Here is a 21,808-nt window from a genome sequence, read left to right as displayed (position 1 = left end):
CCTCGAGATGGGAGAGCTTTAACGACTGCGACGACACGCTTAAGGACATTCCTACAGTAAACCTGTTTTTCTGCTCAATTAGCTTATGATCAATTTTACCATGCACTTCTTATTCTTCTTTAATGGCCACCATTATCCCACCCTTCTTGTGGGGTCGGCCAGGGGGGAGCTTGGCCCGAGTCTTCATGAACCGGATGGACAGGCCTGATGTTCTAGTTAAAGCAGCAACTTGGAATGTGGCCATCGTACTGGCGATAGCTCACCTACTCTTCACGAAGAACACCGTGGCATCTTTCATCTCCACCAAAGAATGCTGGCAGACTTCAATGGGATAGCCCGTTTAAAGTCCATCCGAGGAACAGCACACACTGATGAATCAGGCTGACAGTTTATAACTGGGTCAGAAATTGAAGCCAGGCGAGACAGTTTGGTTGCGAGTGTGCATACCTCTCGGCCATCCTACCAGCCCCAATTTTACAATGCACATTCCACCTTTTTATGCTAAAGGCTTCAGTCATGGACTAAATGGTCCTCATCGAGGCCAAGCCTTAAATAAAGGAACTGCATTGATAGAAAAGTAAGGAAAGAGAGAATTGTCTAAGAGTGTTTGAGGAAGTTAAAAAATCTGCTTTTGGAAAGGGGAAGGTTATAAGTGTTTGGGAAGACATGAGTAGTTAAAGAGTTCCAGAGTTTGGCAGTGGAGGGGAAGAAATAAACATCATAACGGCCCACCCTTGAGTTGCCAATGGCCACACAATAATCATGTGATGTAGTGGCTTGTCGAGTGTTCCTTGGTCTCGCTAATGGTGGAGGTACACATGTTTTTTCAAGCTCAAGCTTGAAAAAAATGCTGCGACTCGAGCTCAACCTATTTTTCAAGCTCAAAACCCAGGTTTTATGAGATTCCTTCAGCCTTCAAGATCATTCGAATCTCCCATGATGAAGCTCAGTCTAAATACAAAGCAAAACTAGGGTCAATATATTATTATTATTGATCGTTCCGTACCAATTACTTTCCCATCAAAAAGAGGTCGGTAGTCTCTGTCTTCTACCACCTCCTTTCTGATCTTGCACCCTCTGCTCTTTCTGTGTTTGCCTCCTTCACCCCAACCACTACCCTCCCCTCACCCCCCCCCCCAGGTTTGTGCAGGGCGCACGTGATCCACCATCAACCCTGTTCTGGTGAAACTCCCAAAAACTAGAATCACTACTCGCCTCCACTCATTAATTTCTCTTCATTCCCATCTGTGGAATGAACTTCCAAATTCTCTTCAATCTCATCCTTCCCTCCAGGAGATGGGGCCAAAAATGACACTGCTCGAGTTAACACCTTCTTGCCATATGTTGATCATAGCTATCAAGTTTGGTGAATTTCTGCCCAACCTTTGAGGAGGAAGATGGAGGCGATTGCAATTCCCCCGATTATTATTATTATTATTTAATTTTTTTCAAAATGCGTGGGGATAAATGATGGCACTTATTTTACAGCAAACATATCCCTCCCCCCTTTATAAAATTATTTAGTCTGAAAATCTTAAACACCCTTTCCCTATGTATACACTATGTATACATCGTAACGGCCCACCCTTGAGTTGCCAATGGCCACACAATAAAGTGCTCAAATTTGTACCAATATATATTTGTACCAAAGTATATCTGATTTGTACCAAAGTATATCTGAAAAGTGCTCAAATTTGTACCAATATATTTACCTCCACCACAGAAGGTGAAAGAGGTCATGTTTTCACCCCTTTCTGTCTGTTTGTGTGCAGGATATCTCAAAAAGTTTTGGTTGGGTTCGGATGAAATTTTGTGGACAGGTTGCGTGTGTGACAAGGACAAACTGTTTAGATTTTGGTGAAGATCCGGATCCGGATACAAGAAGTATTTGATTTTTAAAGTGATTCTTCACCATTGAGAGATTGAGCCAAAAACGATACAGTATTGTATTGCATGATATTTCAAAAATGTATTGGGCCCAATATGTTCTCGTGGATCAGGCATTACATGTCAAGAGGTATATGCTTTACTGATTCCCTTCTAGTTATATATATATATATATATATATATATATATATATATATATATATATATATATATATATATATATATATATATATACCTTACTTGTAAGAAGTTAATTGGTTTAAGCTGTTAAGTGAGGAAACATGTAGGACTCTTAAAAAGTTACAAGTAGCAGTACTGTCATATTTTGGAAACCAGTCAATAGGTGGTCAGGATACACAACTAGTTAAGGAAGAATCCCACGCTGATGTCATGGGCAGGGCCAAGTGATGACCAAGTGCAGCGGGCAGAGACAAGTGATGTCATGGAGTGGTGTGAGAGCTCGGAAGTTGAAAGGGGAAGAGGCCAGAATTCTGTGTCCGTCTGATCTGGGGTTCATGGGATAAGGATGTTCCGTGCTGCACACGAAGGCAGAGACTGCATCCCTCATCATCGCCCAAGCGATTCCTCTCTGAATAGAATTAGTGGTCTCACCCTCATACTGTGTCCACGATGTCTTTGGCTTGAATTTCCACCGAAACGTCACTCACTCCAGAACAAGCTGCTGGGGCTTGGCAGTACCCCAACGGACCATAACTAAGTATGCCTGTCTTGTGATTTTCTCTCTGGTCCTTCTACTGTCGTATGAATGAGACCTTAAAGTTTATTTGAGGTTTTAATATCTCCCGTTCGCATGATTCCTCGGAGGTGCATATCCCAATTGTAAATAGACACGTCCAGCAAATGAATCCTTGCACGTTTTCCCTGTTACCTTCCCCATTGCAATAAACTCTGTCAATTGAGTTATTCGGACGGTCATGATCACTACTAAAACAGCCGCATTGGCTATTATAATCATTTGGAGTGTAAATTGGACTACAACACCTAAGGTTCAATTTAAATTTTTCTCCCATTGGGGTGTGGTGAACTGCTGCCATTTTGAGGTCCCCAGCAGGGAGAGAAATCAGGAGTGCCAACTGATCTGCCGCAGACATTCCAAATTGAACTGGATATCGGCACTTGATCCGGATCGGAGCGTCCAGACCAACTGGATTGGCCGGTGACCCCCTCCTCCACAGCGCCTCCACAACATTTGTTTTAATTATATTGATATTGTTGTGCTTTTGGAAGACCCCAGGGAATTGCATCCAACACATGAAGAATCCCTGGAGTTTAGATACATCCATAGTACTTTGTTTAGTTCGATTACCTCTCCCTTTGTATCAGTAAAAGGGAAAGATGCGTTGTGAATGAAGTTAGAACTATCCGCGTTGTCGTCTTCCTCATTCTTCAACTCCATACTCGAACCTCATTCTCAAACACCCATTTTCGACTTCCATCCTTTCCCTCTTTCTCATACTCCATCTTTACAATCATTATTATACCACATTCTCAAGACTCTTGCCGAAAGTAACTCCATTTCAACAAGAACTTTGATCATCTAAGCTAAGCGGCCATTCCAGCACTTCGATTGCTTAAACGAGGTTCCAGTCACAGCAGGTGGGCATTCGTGTGGCTATTGGATGCACTGTACGACCCTTCCGCTCAGCCTGCCTTGAACCAGCAGCTCTGCCCATCGCACTTAGTGGACGAATCGAGAGACCTGGATCACAGCGCACCAGCCAATCAGTGTGGCAAGATGACGAAAAGCGCACATGATTGGTGACAGAGGCGAAGCCAATAAGATCTCTTGACCAGTTAGTTCTGAGTGAAAGAGAAGAGAAAGCCTAGTTTGAGTTGAGTTGAGTTCACGTTAGCTTGGAGAAATCACAAGAGCAAGTTTATAGCTCTGGCAGAATCAAGTTCTAGTTGCGACGAAGTCAAGAACGAGTTTGTTCCAAACGAAAGAGGAGAATACCCTGTTCGGAAGCAGAGCCCAGAGAGCAGGAATTCCGAGCATCAGTTATAAGTGCCAGTCCAGGCCAGGCGCCCAGGAAATGCGACGCTGAGACATACCAGGTGGAACGAGAACGGAGCTGTGGGTTTCCAGGCAGTGACCACCTCCTCTCCAACCAAATCTCCTCAGAACTGACTTCTCTCCTTACATGTCTACAAACACACACACACACACACACACACACACACACACACACACACACACACACACACACACACACACACACACACACACACACACACACACACACACACACACACACACACACACACACACACACACCTTATATCCTTGCATCTTTCAGCGCACACACCTGACACGCACTGTTTTGGAGCATCAACTGAGTCCACAACAGTTATTTTCAGAGCTCGTATTCATGCTAACGCATACATGGCACCTCCCACCTGCACCTCTCCATCACCTGAACCATACGCCATGTTTGTTATGTGAGCCATCATAGGGGTGAGCCCGGGGTCTACACCATACCGCACGGATTTCCCATTCTCTGACCATCACCCTTGCTTATCTTGCTTCCTGGAATGACTGAGATGCCTGTGTCAAGATTTGTGGTAAGATGAATGACTGAGGGGCTTGTGTGTTTCGGGAAAAGGTTCTTTCTTTGTGACACTGATTTGACTTTGCAGATGACAGTTTCCTTGTAAATACCTGGTTTTTGTTGAACATGACCAATCGTTTACAACCTGCCTGATTGTCTTTCTCCATTGGTTAGACAGAGTATGTAATTAGTGGATGGGTGTTTCTCCCCCGTTGTTTCGCTACGGTCAAACTAGCCATCATCCCATTTACAGTTTCGCTCGGCCGTTCTTGATTTATCATAGTGGGGCATCGAGAACACAGTTCACTATCTGGGGGGATTCACTTGCTGGGAAGGTAACACGGGAATTTGACTTGAGGACACTACTTCAATTGATCATCTATCTGCGTCGGTGGTTGCTTAGCAATCCATTATGTCGCGGAGTTATCTGTGGCTCATCCGTTTCAGGGTCAAAGGTCAGGAAAGCGGGTGCAAGAAGCACCTCTTGACCCAACTGGCAAACGCATAACTATTTTCAAAAATTACTTCTTTCCCTTTAATACATATCTTATTTCCTTCTGGTAGGATCTGTGGTCAAAATAAAGGAAGAGTTTTTGCATAGAGATATGGTGATAGATAGCTGAACAATTTAATGTGCCTAATTAAATGATTATCCAGATCATCAGATCTAGCAAAGCTGGGCACCATCCATTGAAGTTTTGACCCTTTTAGGCCAAAACCTCTCCCAAGGCAGGTCCACAACCTTAATTGTGTCCAAGAGACAATCAGAGCTCATGTTATGACAAGCAGGACTTGTGTATGTGAAGTTATTGTGTTGCTTTTGCCAGAGATAACATCATCATCTTGTGATTGAAATGACATGGAAGTGGTCTTTTATTCTCGTGTATTTTCCCAGGGTGCACAAATTATTGTCTTCCCAGAGTACGGTCTATTTGGTATTAATTTCACTCGGACATCAATGTATCCTTATCTGGAGGAAGTTCCCGATCCAAACATCACCTCGTGGAACCCCTGTCTGGAGCCACAGCGATTCGACAACACTGAGGTTTGGAGTTATTTCACAGAATAAAAATGTATTGTGAAGCATATACATAAATACACACATATATATATATATATATATATATATATATATATATATATATATATATATATATATATATATATATATATATATACATACATACATATGTATATAAATATATACACACATACATACGTACATGAGCCTGGTGTTGGCTTTGCGGTGAGGGTGGTGGCTTGGGATCCTAGGGTCCTGAGTTCGAGCCTCGTTGACCACTGAATTAACACCAGGGGATTGACTCAGCCTGTCATTCTTCCGAGGTCGGCGAAATGAGCACCAGTTTACTCGTAATAGGGGCACTGCATCAGCGGCATAGCCGCGCCCCTAACCAATGATGCAACCAGCAGCCAAAAAGGCAGTACACGTTGGGAACAACACATACACATATTATGTACATATATATATATATATATATATATATATATATATATATATATATATATATATATATATATATATATACATACATTTCCATCCATATATATGCACATTCATACAAACATATACATATACATGTATACATACATACAAATACATTTTATTGGAAAAGTAGAGTTTCCCATTTCACTCCACCACAAGACGAATTCCTCATTGTACATTATCCATTATTTTCAATTTGGGGCCATTGGACTCCAGAGAATTTTTCAATTTTGTATTTTCATCGAATCTTTGATCTACCTTTGTTTCTTCCAAGTCCTCTTTATTCAGTTAATTGTCTTTCTTTAAAGATTGCTCGTTTGTAATTCTTGTCATCCATGGGTTCCTCTTGCTGTATCCAGCCCAGTTTCATTTCCGTTTTGATTGCGACCGGTCACTCAAATTAGTATGTCTAATCCAGTGGCTTTGCTTGTTTTGTTTAAGCAGCATCTTTGAATCACAAAAACGGTTCCCATACAATGGAATAAACCTTTATGTCTATTTAAAAATGACATGTTCTTTGCTCTGCATGATGCCTGATCACTTTGGAAAGGTTCAGATGGATATTTTTAATGTCTTTGATTTGATTGAGGTTTGAGTACATGCTCCTGATGTCAGCCTAGACATTTCAGGAACACTTAATCGGGAAGGTTTACCCTTGGCCAGTAATCCAATGATGGCCCTTTTTATTTTTTTTGGACCACCATGTGGTACTGACCTTCAACATTTAGGAATAAAGTGCAAGTCAAGAAAATGTGGCCCCATCTAAAATCTACCCATAAAACTCAACATCATGAAAATTTGAGGAAAATTATTCCAGTTATGATCAAAAAGGTGTTTTTTGTTAATTAGGTCACAATCCGAAAAAAAAAGTATTCCAGTTCTCTTCCGGTTCTGGGTTTGCAGCAACGGCAGCTTCTCTCAGGGGTCTCTGCCGACTTTCTCAAAGTTAAGTTTGCGGTCGTTATTTGTCCTGTTTTAACTGTGTATTTTGTCACTAACATGTTTCTGTGCGTTCCGAGTTTGGTATTGTTTCAAAAAATCGTGCTATTTTATGAGTTTTAGTCGACCTCATCGTATCCGGCTCCTTGAGGCCTACTCGTCCTTCCCATCTCGGTGTACGATCGTTTTATTTGTATTCTCTCCCGATTACCAATTCCCACGTGTCCTCAAAGCCTGCTCTTCTGCTCTTGCTCACCCTCTCTCTGTTCTATTCACCCTCTCATTTGCTCCTGGTCACTTGCCATCCACTTGGAAATCAACAAACATTACCGTTCTGCAGAAAAAGGTGCAAAAACAGATCCCTGCAACTACAGACCAATCAGCCTTCTCCCAATCATCAGCAAGGTTATGGAATCCATCATCGCTTCAGATATTAATTTCTTCCTATTCTCCAATGGCTTGATTTCCAATCATCAATTTGGTTTCAGACGAGGTCACTCTACCCTGCATATGCTGCTTCTGCTCTCCCAACAATGGATGGAGGTACTCAATGCCAGACATGAAATCCGAGCCATATCCTGAGACATATCACGTGCTTTTGATACGGTCTGGCACCCTGCCCTGCTCACCAAACTCTTCCTATGGTATCCGAGGCTATCTCCACTCATGGCTCCCAGACTTCCTCTCCTGTCACAGCCAACGTGTGGCCCTAAATGGAGTTCTCTCATCCCCTCTTCCTGTCCAGGCTGGAGTTCCTCAAGGCAGCGTTCTGGACCCTGTTCTTTTTCTGCTTTTCATCAATAATCTCTCCAACTCTCTGGAAAATCCTCTTTATCTCTTTGCTGATGACTCCACGCTCTGTCATACCATCTGTCATCCCTCAGACTGGCAAGCCACAGCTTCTTCGCTCTCTACAGATCTGGATAAAATCACAAACTGGTCCAATAAATGAAACATGTCTTTCAATCCTGGCAAATCTCACACTCTCACGATGTCCCTCTGAAAGGACCATTTGGAACCCCCCCCCCATCTACTTTCTCAACAATGCTCTGGAAGAAGTCCTTTCACTCAAGCTTCTGGGTCTCACCATCTGCCATGATTTTTCCTGGGAAAGCCACATTTTCAACCTGGCCTCCAAAGCCAGTCACCGACTGGGAATCCTCCGTTGTGCAAAGTCCTTCCTCGGCCCACCTGAGCTCCTGACCACATACAAAGCTTTCGTCCGCAGCCTATTGGAGTACTGCTCTCCCCTCTGAGCTGGTGCTCCTGCCTCTCACCTTTCTTGCCTTCATGCTGTGGAAACCAAGGCATTTCGGATCATTGGTATCTCCTGCGATAGGGCTGAGTCTTTGGGCCTCTGACTCTTTCACTGCAGGCAGATCGGTGGTCTTTCTGTCTTCTACCGTCTCCTCTCCAGTCTCGACCCCCCACCCCCACCCTTGCTCTGTCTGCGATAGATCCCCACCACATTTCTGCAGGGCGCTCAAGGTCCGCCAACAACCCCTTTCTGGTAAAACTACCAAAATCACGAATCACTGCTCACCTTCACTCTTTCATTTCTATTTTCCCCCACCTTTTGAATAAACTCCCACGCCCTCTTCAATCCGATTCTTCCCTCCAGGGCTCAAAACAGCTGTTCACCACCATCTTTTATCTTCCCCCATCCAAAACCTCGATCTTTTCTACCTAATGTCTCTGTTCCTAACGTCTTCCGCAGATCTCCTAATGTCTCTGTTCCCCACTGTTTTGTCCTTCCCTCTCCCGCCCCTCGTCTCATGCCCCCCTTGATGTGTGTTGTGTGTTAGCTCTCAGATGAGCCTCGACAATGTATACAAAAAAAAAAGTAGGTTATGCACACGAATGAACAATGACAAAAAATATATATATTTCAGATCACCATTTGACCTTGACCTTTAACTCTGAGGAGTATGATGTACATTAAGTGTCGGTGCGCCTTTCTCTAAGCTTTCGAGAAAGGGCAATTTTGTTGCGATTGGACAAACCTTAGTCAAGCTATGGTGAAAATGGTCAATGTCTACAATTGGGTCAAGGTCAAAACATTATCAACTCCACAAACTTTTTATTCCCATTATTGATGCAAATTTTCATTCTGAAAGTCCCAGCGGGCTCTGAGGTACAACTTGGACATTGGCAGAAAAAAACTAAACGGCGGTTTCGTGCTGCTAATAGTGCAAGACCTTGACCTTTAACCAGAGGGGGTATGGTATAAATTAAACTTAAATGCGGCTTGCTCTTGGGCTAGGCAATCTCGAGAGGGCAATTTGTTCCAATCAGACAAACTTTAGTCGAGTTGTGGTGAAAAAAAGAAATATTAAAATGACGAATTGGGTCATGACCTTAATTAGGGCAAGATCAAAAATGTCAACCCCGCATACTTTGTATTCCCATTATTAAGGCAAAATTTCATTCTTTTGTTGCTTTTTTTTTCTAAAAAGAAAAAGTCCGAGCCAGCTCCGAGATGCAGCTCGGAAATACATACAGTTTAGAAATTTGGAGTTTTGAGAGTGCAGGAAGAAAAAGAAAAAAAAAATCGAAATGGTGGTTTATTACTCTAAAATCGAAATGGTCGAAGAAACTCTGTGGTACCATTAAAAATTGGGGAACATCATTTGTCAAAGCAAATCCGACACTAGCAAGAAGCCTCCCACGATGATATAGGGGAAAAAAAGAGGCTTCATCATTGTAATATGAAATCAAAAGCACTTTCAAGGGATTTTCATGAACTCTTAAGGATTGGGGAGAAAAGGAGAAGTGCACAGGTTTCCATCACAAATAGGTATTTGCTCTTCTCCGAAACTACACACGATTTCGATGAAATTTGACCACAACATTCATCACCCGTGATGTACCAAAGTTTGTTCACGCCATTAAATAATAATAATCATACTAAAATCAGCGTCTAAGGGGGGGGGGTTGAGTGACCCCCACTTAGATGCTGATTCACATGTGAGCTTCAAGACAGGTGGTCCTATTTTATTAGTTGGCTTCAGTCTTGTAAATGCAATTGATTTTCATCAACATGCAACAATAAATTTAAATTTCCTGCATTTTTTTTTTTTTTTTTGCTCTTCGATTGAATACGAATATTGTATTTGGCCCATTAACTTTTAATCTGATCTTATGGCTCACTTAAACCAACTTGATTCAAGACAGATTATTGTTCAAATTGGGGTGAGGATGTGCAGTGTTTGTCAGTTTTATTTTTAACGGAGTACGTTTGCTTTGCAATGAAATAGCAAATGATATATTGGATAGGAAAACGATGCTTTTTATTTTCGTATCAACAAGTCGAGGCTTGTAGAAGAGCTGGAAGACTGGAAACTGGAGAAACGTACCAACAGCAGGGTAGGAGAAGAAGAAGAAGGACAAGGATTGTGGAGTTGAGGACAGGAGTACAAGTTCAAGTGCAGTAAGTTGTGGACTATAAGAAGAACAGAATGGTAAAACTAACCTTGAGGGTGAGTGTGATTGAACAGACGAAGGAAGTTTACTCCACAAGTGAGAGAAAATATGAACATGAAGCCTGGCTTTTGAAAGTTTCACTTTCATCAGATTATGGGTTACTAATGGGTTACTCAGTTACTCACTTATGGGGGGGGGGGGCAGCACAGAGGCAGACTAGAAAGGAGACTGTGGAAGGCAGATCCCAAACATATCTGCATGAGCAATCAGTTTTGCTGAAAACTCATAGTCAGCTCTATGGTGAAAGATTCCAATGATTAAATTTTGTTGCATGAGATTCCAATCATTTAGAGGACCTTGGATTCAACAGCATCAAGAGATGAAAGGTGAGGCAGAGGGAGAGCAGTACTCGATCAAGCTTGCAAGTTGTTGGAACCTTGGATTTGCCAAGGTAAGATTTGGCACAATGGAGGATGCCCTGTCATTGGCTGGCTTTGCAAGACAACTCTGATATTTGGTTTTCCAAAGAGAGACCATGGATGATCGAGACCCAACTGTGAGAGGCCGAACTTCTTGGAAAAGTTTGACATTGGGGAGGGTTTGTCAGATGGACATTTTGGAGAGACAGAGTGAGTAAGTGAGATTTATCAGGGTTGAAAGACATATTCCAAGAGTTCAGCCAGGCCCTGACTAAAGGTCTGCAGATAAAGAAGTGACTTCTCCCTGGCTATCTGAAGGATGAGAGATGCTATGGTAATGGGTAGAGGGGGTCAGTGAAGATGAGGGTTTTCAGAGTATCAAAGATTGTTAATGAAGATTAGGAGTCTCACTCGACCAAATGTTCTGCCTTCAGGCACTCCAGCCTCAACACAGGAGATGAGAGGATACTGTTGAGATGTGTGCTGACTGACAGTGGACCAAGTTAGCATGCCATGAGTCAGTGGACTTGCATGGCAAAGGCTAATACAACTTGGAGAGCGATTATGGTGTTCCCAACTGCCAAATGCTAGAAATATGTCCAGAGAAACTGCTCTCGTCTCTCGACTGAGATTCAGGGCCTCCGTCCATTATTGGGAGAGCAGCAATAGTATTTTCAGGGTTGAAATCGGATCAGAAATCAATCTAATGGGAGGAGAAAAGGAAGAATTCAATGGCTTTGCTTATAATTGGAAGTATGCTAACAGGCCTTGATAGTCACAAGGATCTCTTTTTGTACCCATTTGTGTTATTAAGTGGTGTTGGCTGACTTACATTGATGGAAGTTCATCTAGGGCAATTATAGGTTGAACAGCACAGAAAGAGGATATGCAAGATCAGCAGAGATTTTCAGAATGCATATGCTGATGCAATTGGGGCCTGTCATAGAGTCCGAGTCTAGGATTTCCAGAAACTCTCCTTTTCAGGTGAGTGTCCAGGAGCTGTTGGGTATGATTGGATAAAGTAGGGGCAGGATCAAGTAGTTCGGCACTTTATACTACATGTTAAGCCTTAAAATTAAATAGGAATAAAGGCAGATTCAGCAGGTTAAACATCTGTCCTTCAACTCTTAAAAAAAAACTCGTTTTATTTATTTATTTACTTTTGTGTGTGTGCGTCCAACAGGTGCTTTTCCGATTCAGCTGCATGGCAAAAGAAAATGACCTTTTTGTGGTGGGAAACATGGGCAGTCTGGAACCCTGCACTTCCCAATCACATCCAAACTGCCCATCTGATGGACGCTTCCAGTTCAATACAAATGTTGCCTTCAACAGTGATGGTCTCCTCATTTCTCGTTACCGCAAGTACAACCTCTACTTTGAAGATCATTACTACAACACACCAAACCAGGTCTGTATGGATACAATTTAAACTTCCATATCATTTGAGTGGTTAGACCATGTTTCTTCAAAGAAAACCTTATGCACAACAATTGAGCTTTTATTTACGAATGATTGAATCTTGTAACCATGTGATCTTTTCTGTGCCAGGTTGACTACGCAATCTTCAACACACCTTTTGCTGGTAATTTTGCTATGTTTATTTGCTATGACTTGCTTTTTGGCTCGCCAGCCATGGAGATTGTGAAGCGATATGGAGTGCAGAACATTGCCTTTTCCACTGCCTGGTTTGATCACCTCCCGCTGCTCAGCAGCATCCAGGCACAGCGTGCCTTCTCCGCTGGCTTCGGCATCAACTTGCTCGCCTCCAATCTCAACATCCCTGAGAAGGGTGCTTTTGGCAGCGGAATCTACTTTCCTGGGGGTTCTAAGTATCGTCATGCAAATGGCAGCCATTTGTTAGTGGAACATGTTCCACTGTGGTCTGAAGATGCATTGTCACAGGAGATACCTTTCACAGAAAAGAAGATCAACCAATGGGAAGGTTACAGTCACACTGGAGATGTTGAGAAAACTGGAGAAGAACCTCCTTTTAATCAAATAATGATGTATGATGAGCACACCATGGTGTTGCTGTCCGGTGACAGGGGCAAGCACAGAATCTGCCACGGTGATGTGTGCTGCAGTGTGAAATACCAGCGCACAACTAATTCCTCAGAACTTTATGCTTTAACTGCTTATGATGGGAAGCACACAATCAGACAAGTGTTCTACCATCAGATATGTACGCTACTGCGCTGTGCCGGGTCGAGACGTGAAAGTTGTGGGAAGCCCACAAGTCATGCTGTCACCACCTTCAACTTCGAGCTTTGGGGAAATTTTGGAACCAAATATGTGCTCCCAGCCATTCTGACTGATGGAATGCACCTTCAGGAACCGGACAGTTTTGGACAGCTTAAAGATGGGAGATACAGCATCGCAGCAAGAATGTCAGAAGGCTTGGTTACTGCCATGCTCTACAGTAGAGCATATGACAGGGACTAGGACCATGATTTACGTGGTCTACCTTTAAATATGCATCTCTCTCAATGGAAAATACAAGTGGTACAATCTACCGATGGAATACTGTATTCAAAACAAATAAATCATGGGTATTTTTTTTTTCCTTTTCTTTTAAATCAAATTCAGTAATTTTATGAAATACTATCCAGTCATTCCTTCAAAGGCTCAATTTTCAAAAAAGAAATCACTATTACAAATGAATAATCAATGTACACATTTAAATGGTGACAGCAATTCACTGTTGTAATCTGCATTGTTCAAATTTTCAGCTGCCATCTTGTTTTCTCTTGTCACATTGGCATTCAAAACAAGCGTGCGAGAGCCAAGGGAATTAAGGATACCACCACAAAATATGGGATGCGGTAAAGATGAACTGTACTGAACACAGCTGTAATAATGGGCAGCAGCAAATGCAATGTTGTAGTTGCTTGTAAAACCATGCTGCAATAAAAAGCGTTATTACCACCATGGGATGAGAAGTTGCTATCTTGAACATGTCATTGAAAGCATTATGAAGGTGCAGAGTTAATTACACAGCAGGAAATATAACAAAACAATATGTCAAATAAGGGGGCGTATAATCATTGAAGTTATCTAATCATAGGTCTTTACCTTGAGCGAATTGCAGTTGAACTCGTCTGCAGAAGCAACGGAAGCATTAGGCAAAATAAAATGGCCACAGGAAAATGTGGATCAGGTTTCAACTTCCTCTCCACACTAAGATGATGGATAGATGTAAGGAAGATGTTAAGAATCAAACATAACCAGGTAAACAAGCACTTCACTAGAAACCGATCTCTTGTTGGAAGATTATCTATTGCATCTATTATTAAAAGGAGAAGCGTCCATCTGTGTGTCGGTCACGCTTTATTCTCAAGGGTTCCTGCCGTCATAGGATAACAAAAATGCCACTACTGGAAAGCTAATAATCAATTTAGTTGGAACAAAAAAATTGTCTGTTTAATCATAAAATTGCCCATTTCAAAAGCCATTTCCGGGAGGTAAGGGGAAGAGGCAGGACTTGGAGCTTTAATATAGCCATTTCAACGGTACAACAGCAGGAACCAATTAAGTAAAGCATGACAGACATCAAAATACCCTTTGTCATGCATTTCACTTTGTTTTACATCCTTATTGAAATTCCCAGATAGATATGCAATATGTTTATGAAGTGCAACATGCTGTCTTTTAATTAAACTGGTCAACGAAGTGACAGGTAAGCACAGCCAGTACTAAAAGAAGACTCGGGATGGGGGGGGGGGAAGAGACTTGCAGCATTTAAGGAACAGGATGAGTCTCATCATGCAGTTTATCCTATCTCTACATAAAAAGAGGAAGTTGGGAATTTGACCAACATAATTTGACCAACAACAGAGCTGCAGCCAAAAGGTTGACTGTACTTTATGCCTAGCTTACAGGAAAATTATCTCAAGAAAATTACCTTCTACAGAACATTTGATGATGCAATGACCCTTGCTGGCAGGCACTTAACCAGAGTTAAAATTTGATCCTAATTCTGCCTGGAATAAAACCCAGGACCAAACAGCTTTCTTTAAACAGTTATTTCTCTACTGCTAAGCTATTCTTCTGCCTTTCACTCTCATCAATGTTCAAAGACCAAAATAAATACGAATGGAAAGCTCTTACTGTAATTGGCGGAACCAGTGTAAAGCAGAAGGTAGGCTGAACAAAGTGACACAGACGGTTGCAGCAGTTGCCGTGCTGTGCAAATTCAGAGTGCTTTGATCTGTGTCCAAGCATTGCTTCGCTCGTAACTTCCAGCTCTCAGCATTTTCACTTGTTCTTCCTGCCCCATCAGCTTCTGACACAAGCCTTGACTGCACTGGCCCACCCAACGTCTGCAGTCTCATGTACATGGCCCATGTTCAAGAGGTGGTTGCACAGCTTCGTAGTTGTTAAAAATCAGATTTTTATTCATAAATTGGAGATTTCTCAAAAGATATTTCCACAGGCCATAGTTGCTGTGTAAATGTACAATCCCATTACACCTAAATTCAGTACACAACTAAATTTAACTCTTAAGGAGCACTTTTAAGTCATGGAATGAGCATGCCGAGATCGATAAACATGTTCCTCAGGAATCAATTATAAATGGAAGAGGAAACTCACCTTGGAAAGTGCTGCCTTTAACGATGTGACTTTGTACTTCAAAATAGCAACCTGGACAGACAGAGGAAAACACACACATACACTCGACATATTTTGAGATGGAATATGCTGGCAAACATTGTCGCATATGACACAAAGCATGCATTGTGTACAAACAAATTTGGGTAAAAGTTGAACATTGTATGTTTACCTTAACAATAAAAGGCTCATTAGCAGAGCACTGATCTTTTCACCAGTTATTGATCCACGACGTTCAGTGCCACATTTAAGTGATCCATTCACAACCGAAACTCCGACTATATCCGATAAAAGAGTGACGTCTTCACTGGATACTGATGCGCATTTTAAATACGACAAAACCTTTGAGAAAAGATTGCAGGCTGTTACACAACTGTCACTATCAATGAAGATGATCACCTTAAGTATGCTAAATATGCAGAGAAGGATCAGAGAGAGAGCCCCACATTGCGTCCATGCCACAGCCGTTAATACGATAGAGACGGGCAGACAGCTGGATGTTGACCGATGTTGCTCACTTCGGTACGACTCAAATCTGAAGCAGACAATATCACGGGCTAGTAGAGCATGCAAAGTACACAGAATGTGAGCCGGCTGCTGCAGAAATGCCAGTACGATCAGGTTATCAATAATACAAGCCTGACTGCACATAAACTCCTTTGTTCCTCACTTCTCCCATCCATGGAACTGCCTTCCAGAGGCTGTTAAGTCCCCCTTTTCTCTCCAGGGCTTCAAAGCAGGCAGTATACAGCCACCTCGTGTCATCCTGGTCTATGATATTTAGTAACCCTTCCTCACCCAACCCTCTTTCTTTCTCTTTGTTTCCCCACTGTCAATTTGACCTTGCTCTTCCATGAGCCTCATTCTTGTAGAGAAAGTCTAGAAAATGAAGTTTTATGGTCATGCCCTAGATGTACTACAGTGACTGCAAAATCAATTCCTGCCCTTAACCTTCATATATAGTGATGATGCTTTTGTAAAGTGATGTTCCAGCACATGAGAAAAAGGAAATTTGATTCATTACATGATATCCCAGGATACTGTGTTAAAAGAGGCACAAGCACAGGGTGTGCAAACCTTGTCTCACCAGTCCCATTCGTGGGGGACGTGACCCTGGATATCCGAGTGGTGATTGACCAAATTAAAACTCACGTGCAGGAATTGGAAGCCAACTAAAGATTGCATGCAAATTCAATAATTAAAAAGTAGGACCACTGGACTTGAAACTTATCTGGGCCCTGGCCTAATGTTGTAACCCAAATTTGGTAGCATTCTGACTGGTGGGTCTGGAGAAGAAGATTTTTGAAGGAATTTAATAAGTCGCCATTTTGACATACTTCAAGTCACGTGACTGGAACGAGCTTTGCGATCCCTGTTACCTGACAGGAGCAAAACCTTGCTGACAAATTTCAGCCAGAGAAGTAGAAATAGGAGATGGATGGTGCACGATGACAATACCTTATCTGGAATTCAAATTCCAGATAAGCTAAGAAAAATAAAATAAATGGCGACGATAAAATAACATTGCAAAGAAAATTAATAAATAGTTGCAGAAGGGCACACACACAGTACATAGCCCAGATGGGATAAACACTGAACGCACATTCACTACTAATGCCACAAGTCTGGTGACAACATAGGATGGCTGATCATGGAAAATAAAATAATGTGAGATAATGGAGGGGGCTTTGGCTCAGAAAATGCACACATTAAAAATGAGAGTAAGCAGAAGCAAAAGTAGTATTACCGCCAGGTTTTGCTCAATAAAGTGGCCAGAACGTGAACGATGCCCCAACATAGCGTTGCCATCCAGTACAAAGTGGCATCCGCCAGCAGGAACAGCAGTAGAGGCAGGAGGTTGAACCACGTGGATCGTCTTTCCATGAGGACAGAATCGGGCTCCGGGAGGGGGAGGAAGTCGATCCAAAGTGCGCTGAACCACTCCGAGCTGCAGCAGCACAACATGCAAAAAGATGTGACCAATGAGGCGACCAAGAAGGCAATAGTAAATATCCAAAGATAAACGTCAGTCGTTGGGGGTGTAGAATATCAGCTTTCCTTCAGACAAGACCATTTTATTCCCGATGTGATGTCAAATTTAAAAACTGAATTTTAAATCCATGTGCTTTTTGAACAAAAACTTTTAGAATACATTTGATCGATACCAATGACTTCATCAATAGTATGTGCTGATTTCTTCCTTGATGCTCAGCATTTAAAAAGGATATAGCACAGAGAAACAGCCATTGCGCAGGCTTGTTGGGTCTAATGGCCTTCTGTATTGAAGTTCCTTGTAAGGTCACATTATTACTTCTGCCACCGAAGGTGGATAGCGGGTTGTATTTTCATCCCTGTCTGTTTCTCTGTCTGTCTGTGAGCAGGATATCTCAAAAAGTTATGGACGGATTCTGACAAAACTTGGTGGAAAGATTGGGGGTGTGACAAGGACTAATAAATTTGATTTTGGTGAAAATCCAGATCCGGATATGATAATTTTTTTGAACATCTAAGCGATTCGTCACTATTGAGAGATAGGGCCAAAAACTATATACAATGAGACCCCGACATTTGCAGGGGAAACGTTTCTGAAAAATGCTGTGAATGTCGAATCCGCAAATGTTGGGGAATTATTTCAATGGGAAAAAGGGGGATAGGTTCCTGGCGGTTCATTATTCACAAGGGAAAATTTTACGAACACAAGTGCACACTATTAGTTTCATTAAAAATGCTTACAAATGAAGACAAACAGCAGCCGGTACTGCTTCCATTTTTTACTTAAGATACAACGTAACTTTGGATGTGATGATGTTGATGAAGATGATGAGTTAGAATCCAGTAAACTCCTCTGAAGAGGACGCACGCGAGAGTGCTGATGAATCATGCACCAAAGGGGACGCAGGTAAGGGTGCTGATAGTGTTGAGGTGGAGGGACCAGAATGAAAAGAAAAAAAACCCTGTAATCAACAGCTGTTTTTGCTGAGTGCTGCAGGTTTCTGTGTAACTCTTTGTACAGCAGCAAAACATCATCCAACCTCCTCTAAAACCGGAGGTACCACGTCATCAGTGGGTCAGCATCTTGCAACCTGTCAGCGACTGCCATCATATCCCTCATAATCGGAGCTTCGGGCTCCGGGATCCCGAGCGAGCGCTTCGGGCTCCGCCATCCCGAGCGAGCGCTTCGGGCTCCGCCATCCCGAGCGAGCGCTTCGGGCTCCGCCATCCCGAGCGAGCGCTTCGGGCTCCGCCATCCCGAGCGAGCGCTTCGGGCTCCGCCATCCCGAGCGAGCGCTTCGGGCTCCGCCATCCCGAGCGAGCGCTTCGGGCTCCGCCATCCCGAGCGAGCGCTTCGGGCTCCGCCATCCCGAGCGAGCGCTTCGGGCTCCGCCATCCCGAGCGAGCGCTTCGGGCTCCGCCATCCCGAGCGAGCTCTTCGGGCTCCGCCATCCCGAGCGAGCGCTTCGGGCTCCGCCATCCCGAGCGAGCGCTTCGGGCTCAGTCATCCCTTTGCCATATTTACATATTTTCTAAATTTCCAAGCCAAATCTTTTTTCCCCCACTCATCACACACAGCTGTTTATAAAGATTACTGTTTGTGAACATATCCCTGAAATGTCTATATAAATGAAACGTTTTTCGGTGAAAGCTACTCAAGGTCTTCGGATCGTAGAAAGTAAATACTGTAGTCGGTAATCACACTGACTCCAAGCTGCCGATTCCCGAAAAGTTACTGATATCGGCCAAGCATTATTTTGTCTGTGTGTGTATGTATGTGTGTGTTGTTCAGAAAGCATAACATATTCTCTTTGCTACCTCCCATACCCCCACCCTTTTCTTTCTCTCTTTCTCTCTCTCACCCCTCCAAATACAGTGCAGCATCCTCTCTCACCTGTCGCTGTCTCTGGACAGTGGTTATCTCCGCACATATCTGGACAGTGGTCATCTCCAACCACCGCATGTATCTGGACGGTGGTTATGTCTGGACGGAACCTCCCCTCACGCTGCCTCCCCCTGCCCTCCTCTCATGCTGCCTTCCCTTGCCCTCACGCTGCCTACCCTTTCCCTCCCCTCATGCTGCCTTCCCTTGCACTCCCCTCATGCTGCTTTCCCTTGCCTTCGCCTCTTGCAGCCTAGCCTTGCCCTCCCCTCATGCGGACTTTGCTTCCCCTCCCTTCACGGTGCCTTCCATTCGCCCACCCTCCTTGCTCCCCCACCACCCTCTCTCTCCTCCCCTCTTTTTCTCCCCACCCCAGTATGCCTGTCGCCCAGACGATGGTTATCTCTGGATGTGTCCGGATGGTGGTTTTGTCCGGACAGACCCTCCCCTCACACTGCTTTACCTTGCTCTCCCCTCATGCTGCCTTACCTTGACGTATCTGGACGGTGGTTATGTGCAGACGGACACTCCCCTCACACTGCCTTTTCCTGTGCTCCCCTCATGCTGCCTTCCCTTTCTGCACCCCTGCACGCTCCCCCCTCCATCCTCACTCACCCACCCCTCCTCAATCCCACTCCCTACCTCGACCCCCCTACCCCAACCTTAATATTCCAGTCAGCGAAGCGATGGGGTTGTATTTGCTAGAATTGTGTGTGTGTGTGTATATATATATATATATATATATATATATATATATATATATATATATATATATATATAGATATATATAGATATATATATATAGATATATATAGATATATATATATATATATATATATATATATATATATATATATATATATATATATATATATATATATATATATATATATATATATATATATATACACAGTGGGGAGAACAAGTATTTGATACACTGCCGATTTTGCAGGTTTTCCCACTTACACAGCACGTAGAGGTCTGTAATTTTTATCATAGGTACACTTCAACTGTGAAAGACGGAGTCTAAAACAAAAATCCTGAAAATCACATTGTATGATTTTTAAATAATTAATTTGCATTTTATTGCATGAAATAAGTATTTGATCACCTACCAACCAGTAAGAATTCCGGCTCTCACAGACCTGTTAGTTTTGTCTTTAAGAAGCCCTCCCATTCTCAACTCATTACCTGTATTAACTGCACCTGTTTGAACTCGTTATCTGCATAAAAGACAGCTGTCCACATTCAATCGATCAGACTCCAACCTCTCCACAATGGGCAAGACCAGAGAGCTATCTAAGGACATCAGGGACAAAATTGTAGACTTGCACAAGGCTGGGATGGGCTAAAGGACAATAGGCAAGCAGCTTGGTGATAAGGCAACAACTGTTGGCGCAATTATTAGAAAATGGAAGAAGTTCAAGATAACAGTCAATCTCCCTCGGTCTGGGGCTCCATGCAAGATCTCACCTCGTGGAGCTTCAATGATCATGAGAAAGGTGAGGCATCAGCCCAGAACTACACGGCAGGACCTGGTCAATGACCTGAAGAGAGCTGGGACCACGGTATCAAAGAAAACCATGAGTAACACACTACGCCGTCATGGATTAAAATCCTGCAGTGCACGCAAGGTCCCTCTGCTCAAGCCAGCGCATGTCCAGGCCCGTCTGAAGTTTGCCAATGACCATCTGGATGATCCAGAGGAGGAATGGGAGAAGGTCATGTGGTCTGAGACCAAAATAGAGCTTTTTGGGTTAAACTCCACTCGCCGTGTTTGGAGGAAGAAGAAGGATGAGTACAACCCCAAGAACACCATCCCAACCGTGAAGCATGGAGGTGGAAACATCATTCTTTGGGGATGCTTTTCTGCAAAGGGGACAGGACGACTACACCGTATTGAGGGGAGGATGGATGGGGCCATGTATCACGAGATCTTAGCCAACAACCTCCTTCCCTCAACAAGAGCATTGAAGATGGGGCGTGGCTGGGTCTTCCAGCATGACAACGACCCGAAACACACAGCCAGGGCAACTAAGGAGTGGCTCCGTAAGAAGCATCTCAAGGTCCTGGAGTGGCCTAGCCATTCTCCAGACCTGAACCCAATAGAAAATCTTTGGAGGGAGCTGAAAGTCTGTGTTGCCCAGCGACAGCCCCGAAACCTGAAGGATCTGGAGAAGATCTGTATGGAGGAGTGGGCCAAAATCCCTGCTGCAGTCTGTGCAAACCTGGTAAAGAACTACAGGAAACGTCTGATCTCAGTAATTGCAAACAAAGGTTTCTGTACCAAATATTAAGTTCTGTTTTTCTGATGTATCAAATACTTATTTCATGCAATAAATGCAAATTAATTATTTAAAAATCATACAATGTGATTTTCAGGATTTTTGTTTTAGATTCCGTCTTTCACAGTTGAAGTGTACCAATGATAAAAATTACAGACCTCTACGTGCTTTGTAAGTGGGAAAACCTGCAAAATCGGCAGTGTATCAAATACTTGTTCTCCCCACTGTATATATATATATATACATACATACATACCAGCATGGTATGCTTACACATTGTGTAAGCATACGAACTGCAT

The 21,808-nt window shown here is 43.0% G+C and overlaps 2 protein-coding genes across 4 annotated transcripts in view; one reads left to right on the top strand and one right to left on the bottom strand.

The window, feature by feature from the left end:
- BTD (biotinidase) overlaps nt 1-13,670 on the top strand; it is a 16,380-nt gene extending 2,710 nt beyond the window's left edge. Inside the window, exons 2-4 of the mRNA XM_085877779.1 lie at nt 5,353-5,502; nt 11,926-12,150; nt 12,291-13,670. Of these exons, the coding sequence (XP_085733905.1) occupies nt 5,353-5,502; nt 11,926-12,150; nt 12,291-13,184 (1,269 nt within the window). The 3' untranslated portion in view covers nt 13,185-13,670. The remainder of the gene's footprint in view (nt 1-5,352; nt 5,503-11,925; nt 12,151-12,290) is intronic.
- Nucleotides 12,704-21,808, bottom strand: part of PGAP1 (post-GPI attachment to proteins inositol deacylase 1) — a 44,903-nt gene continuing 35,798 nt past the window's right edge. Inside the window, exons 22-27 of one of the 3 annotated variants that reach the window (XM_085877772.1) lie at nt 17,098-17,298; nt 15,750-15,885; nt 15,333-15,383; nt 14,850-15,061; nt 13,815-13,919; nt 12,704-13,643 (exon numbers count right to left, since the gene is read on the bottom strand). In XM_085877772.1, coding sequence (XP_085733898.1) covers nt 13,505-13,643; nt 13,815-13,919; nt 14,850-15,061; nt 15,333-15,383; nt 15,750-15,885; nt 17,098-17,298 — 844 coding nt within the window. In that variant the 3' untranslated portion in view covers nt 12,704-13,504. Of the gene's footprint in view, nt 13,644-13,814; nt 13,920-14,849; nt 15,384-15,749; nt 15,886-17,097; nt 17,299-21,808 lie in introns of those variants that run through there. The other 2 variants (XR_015057332.1, XM_085877773.1) reach the window with 2 other exon arrangements.

This window comes from Eptatretus burgeri, chromosome 4 (genome assembly GCF_056783735.1).
Source record: "Eptatretus burgeri isolate ZD-2024b chromosome 4, Ebu_testis_v1, whole genome shotgun sequence".
NCBI classification, from domain to species: domain Eukaryota; kingdom Metazoa; phylum Chordata; class Myxini; order Myxiniformes; family Myxinidae; genus Eptatretus; species Eptatretus burgeri.
This window is presented reverse-complemented; position numbering and strand designations above follow the sequence as displayed.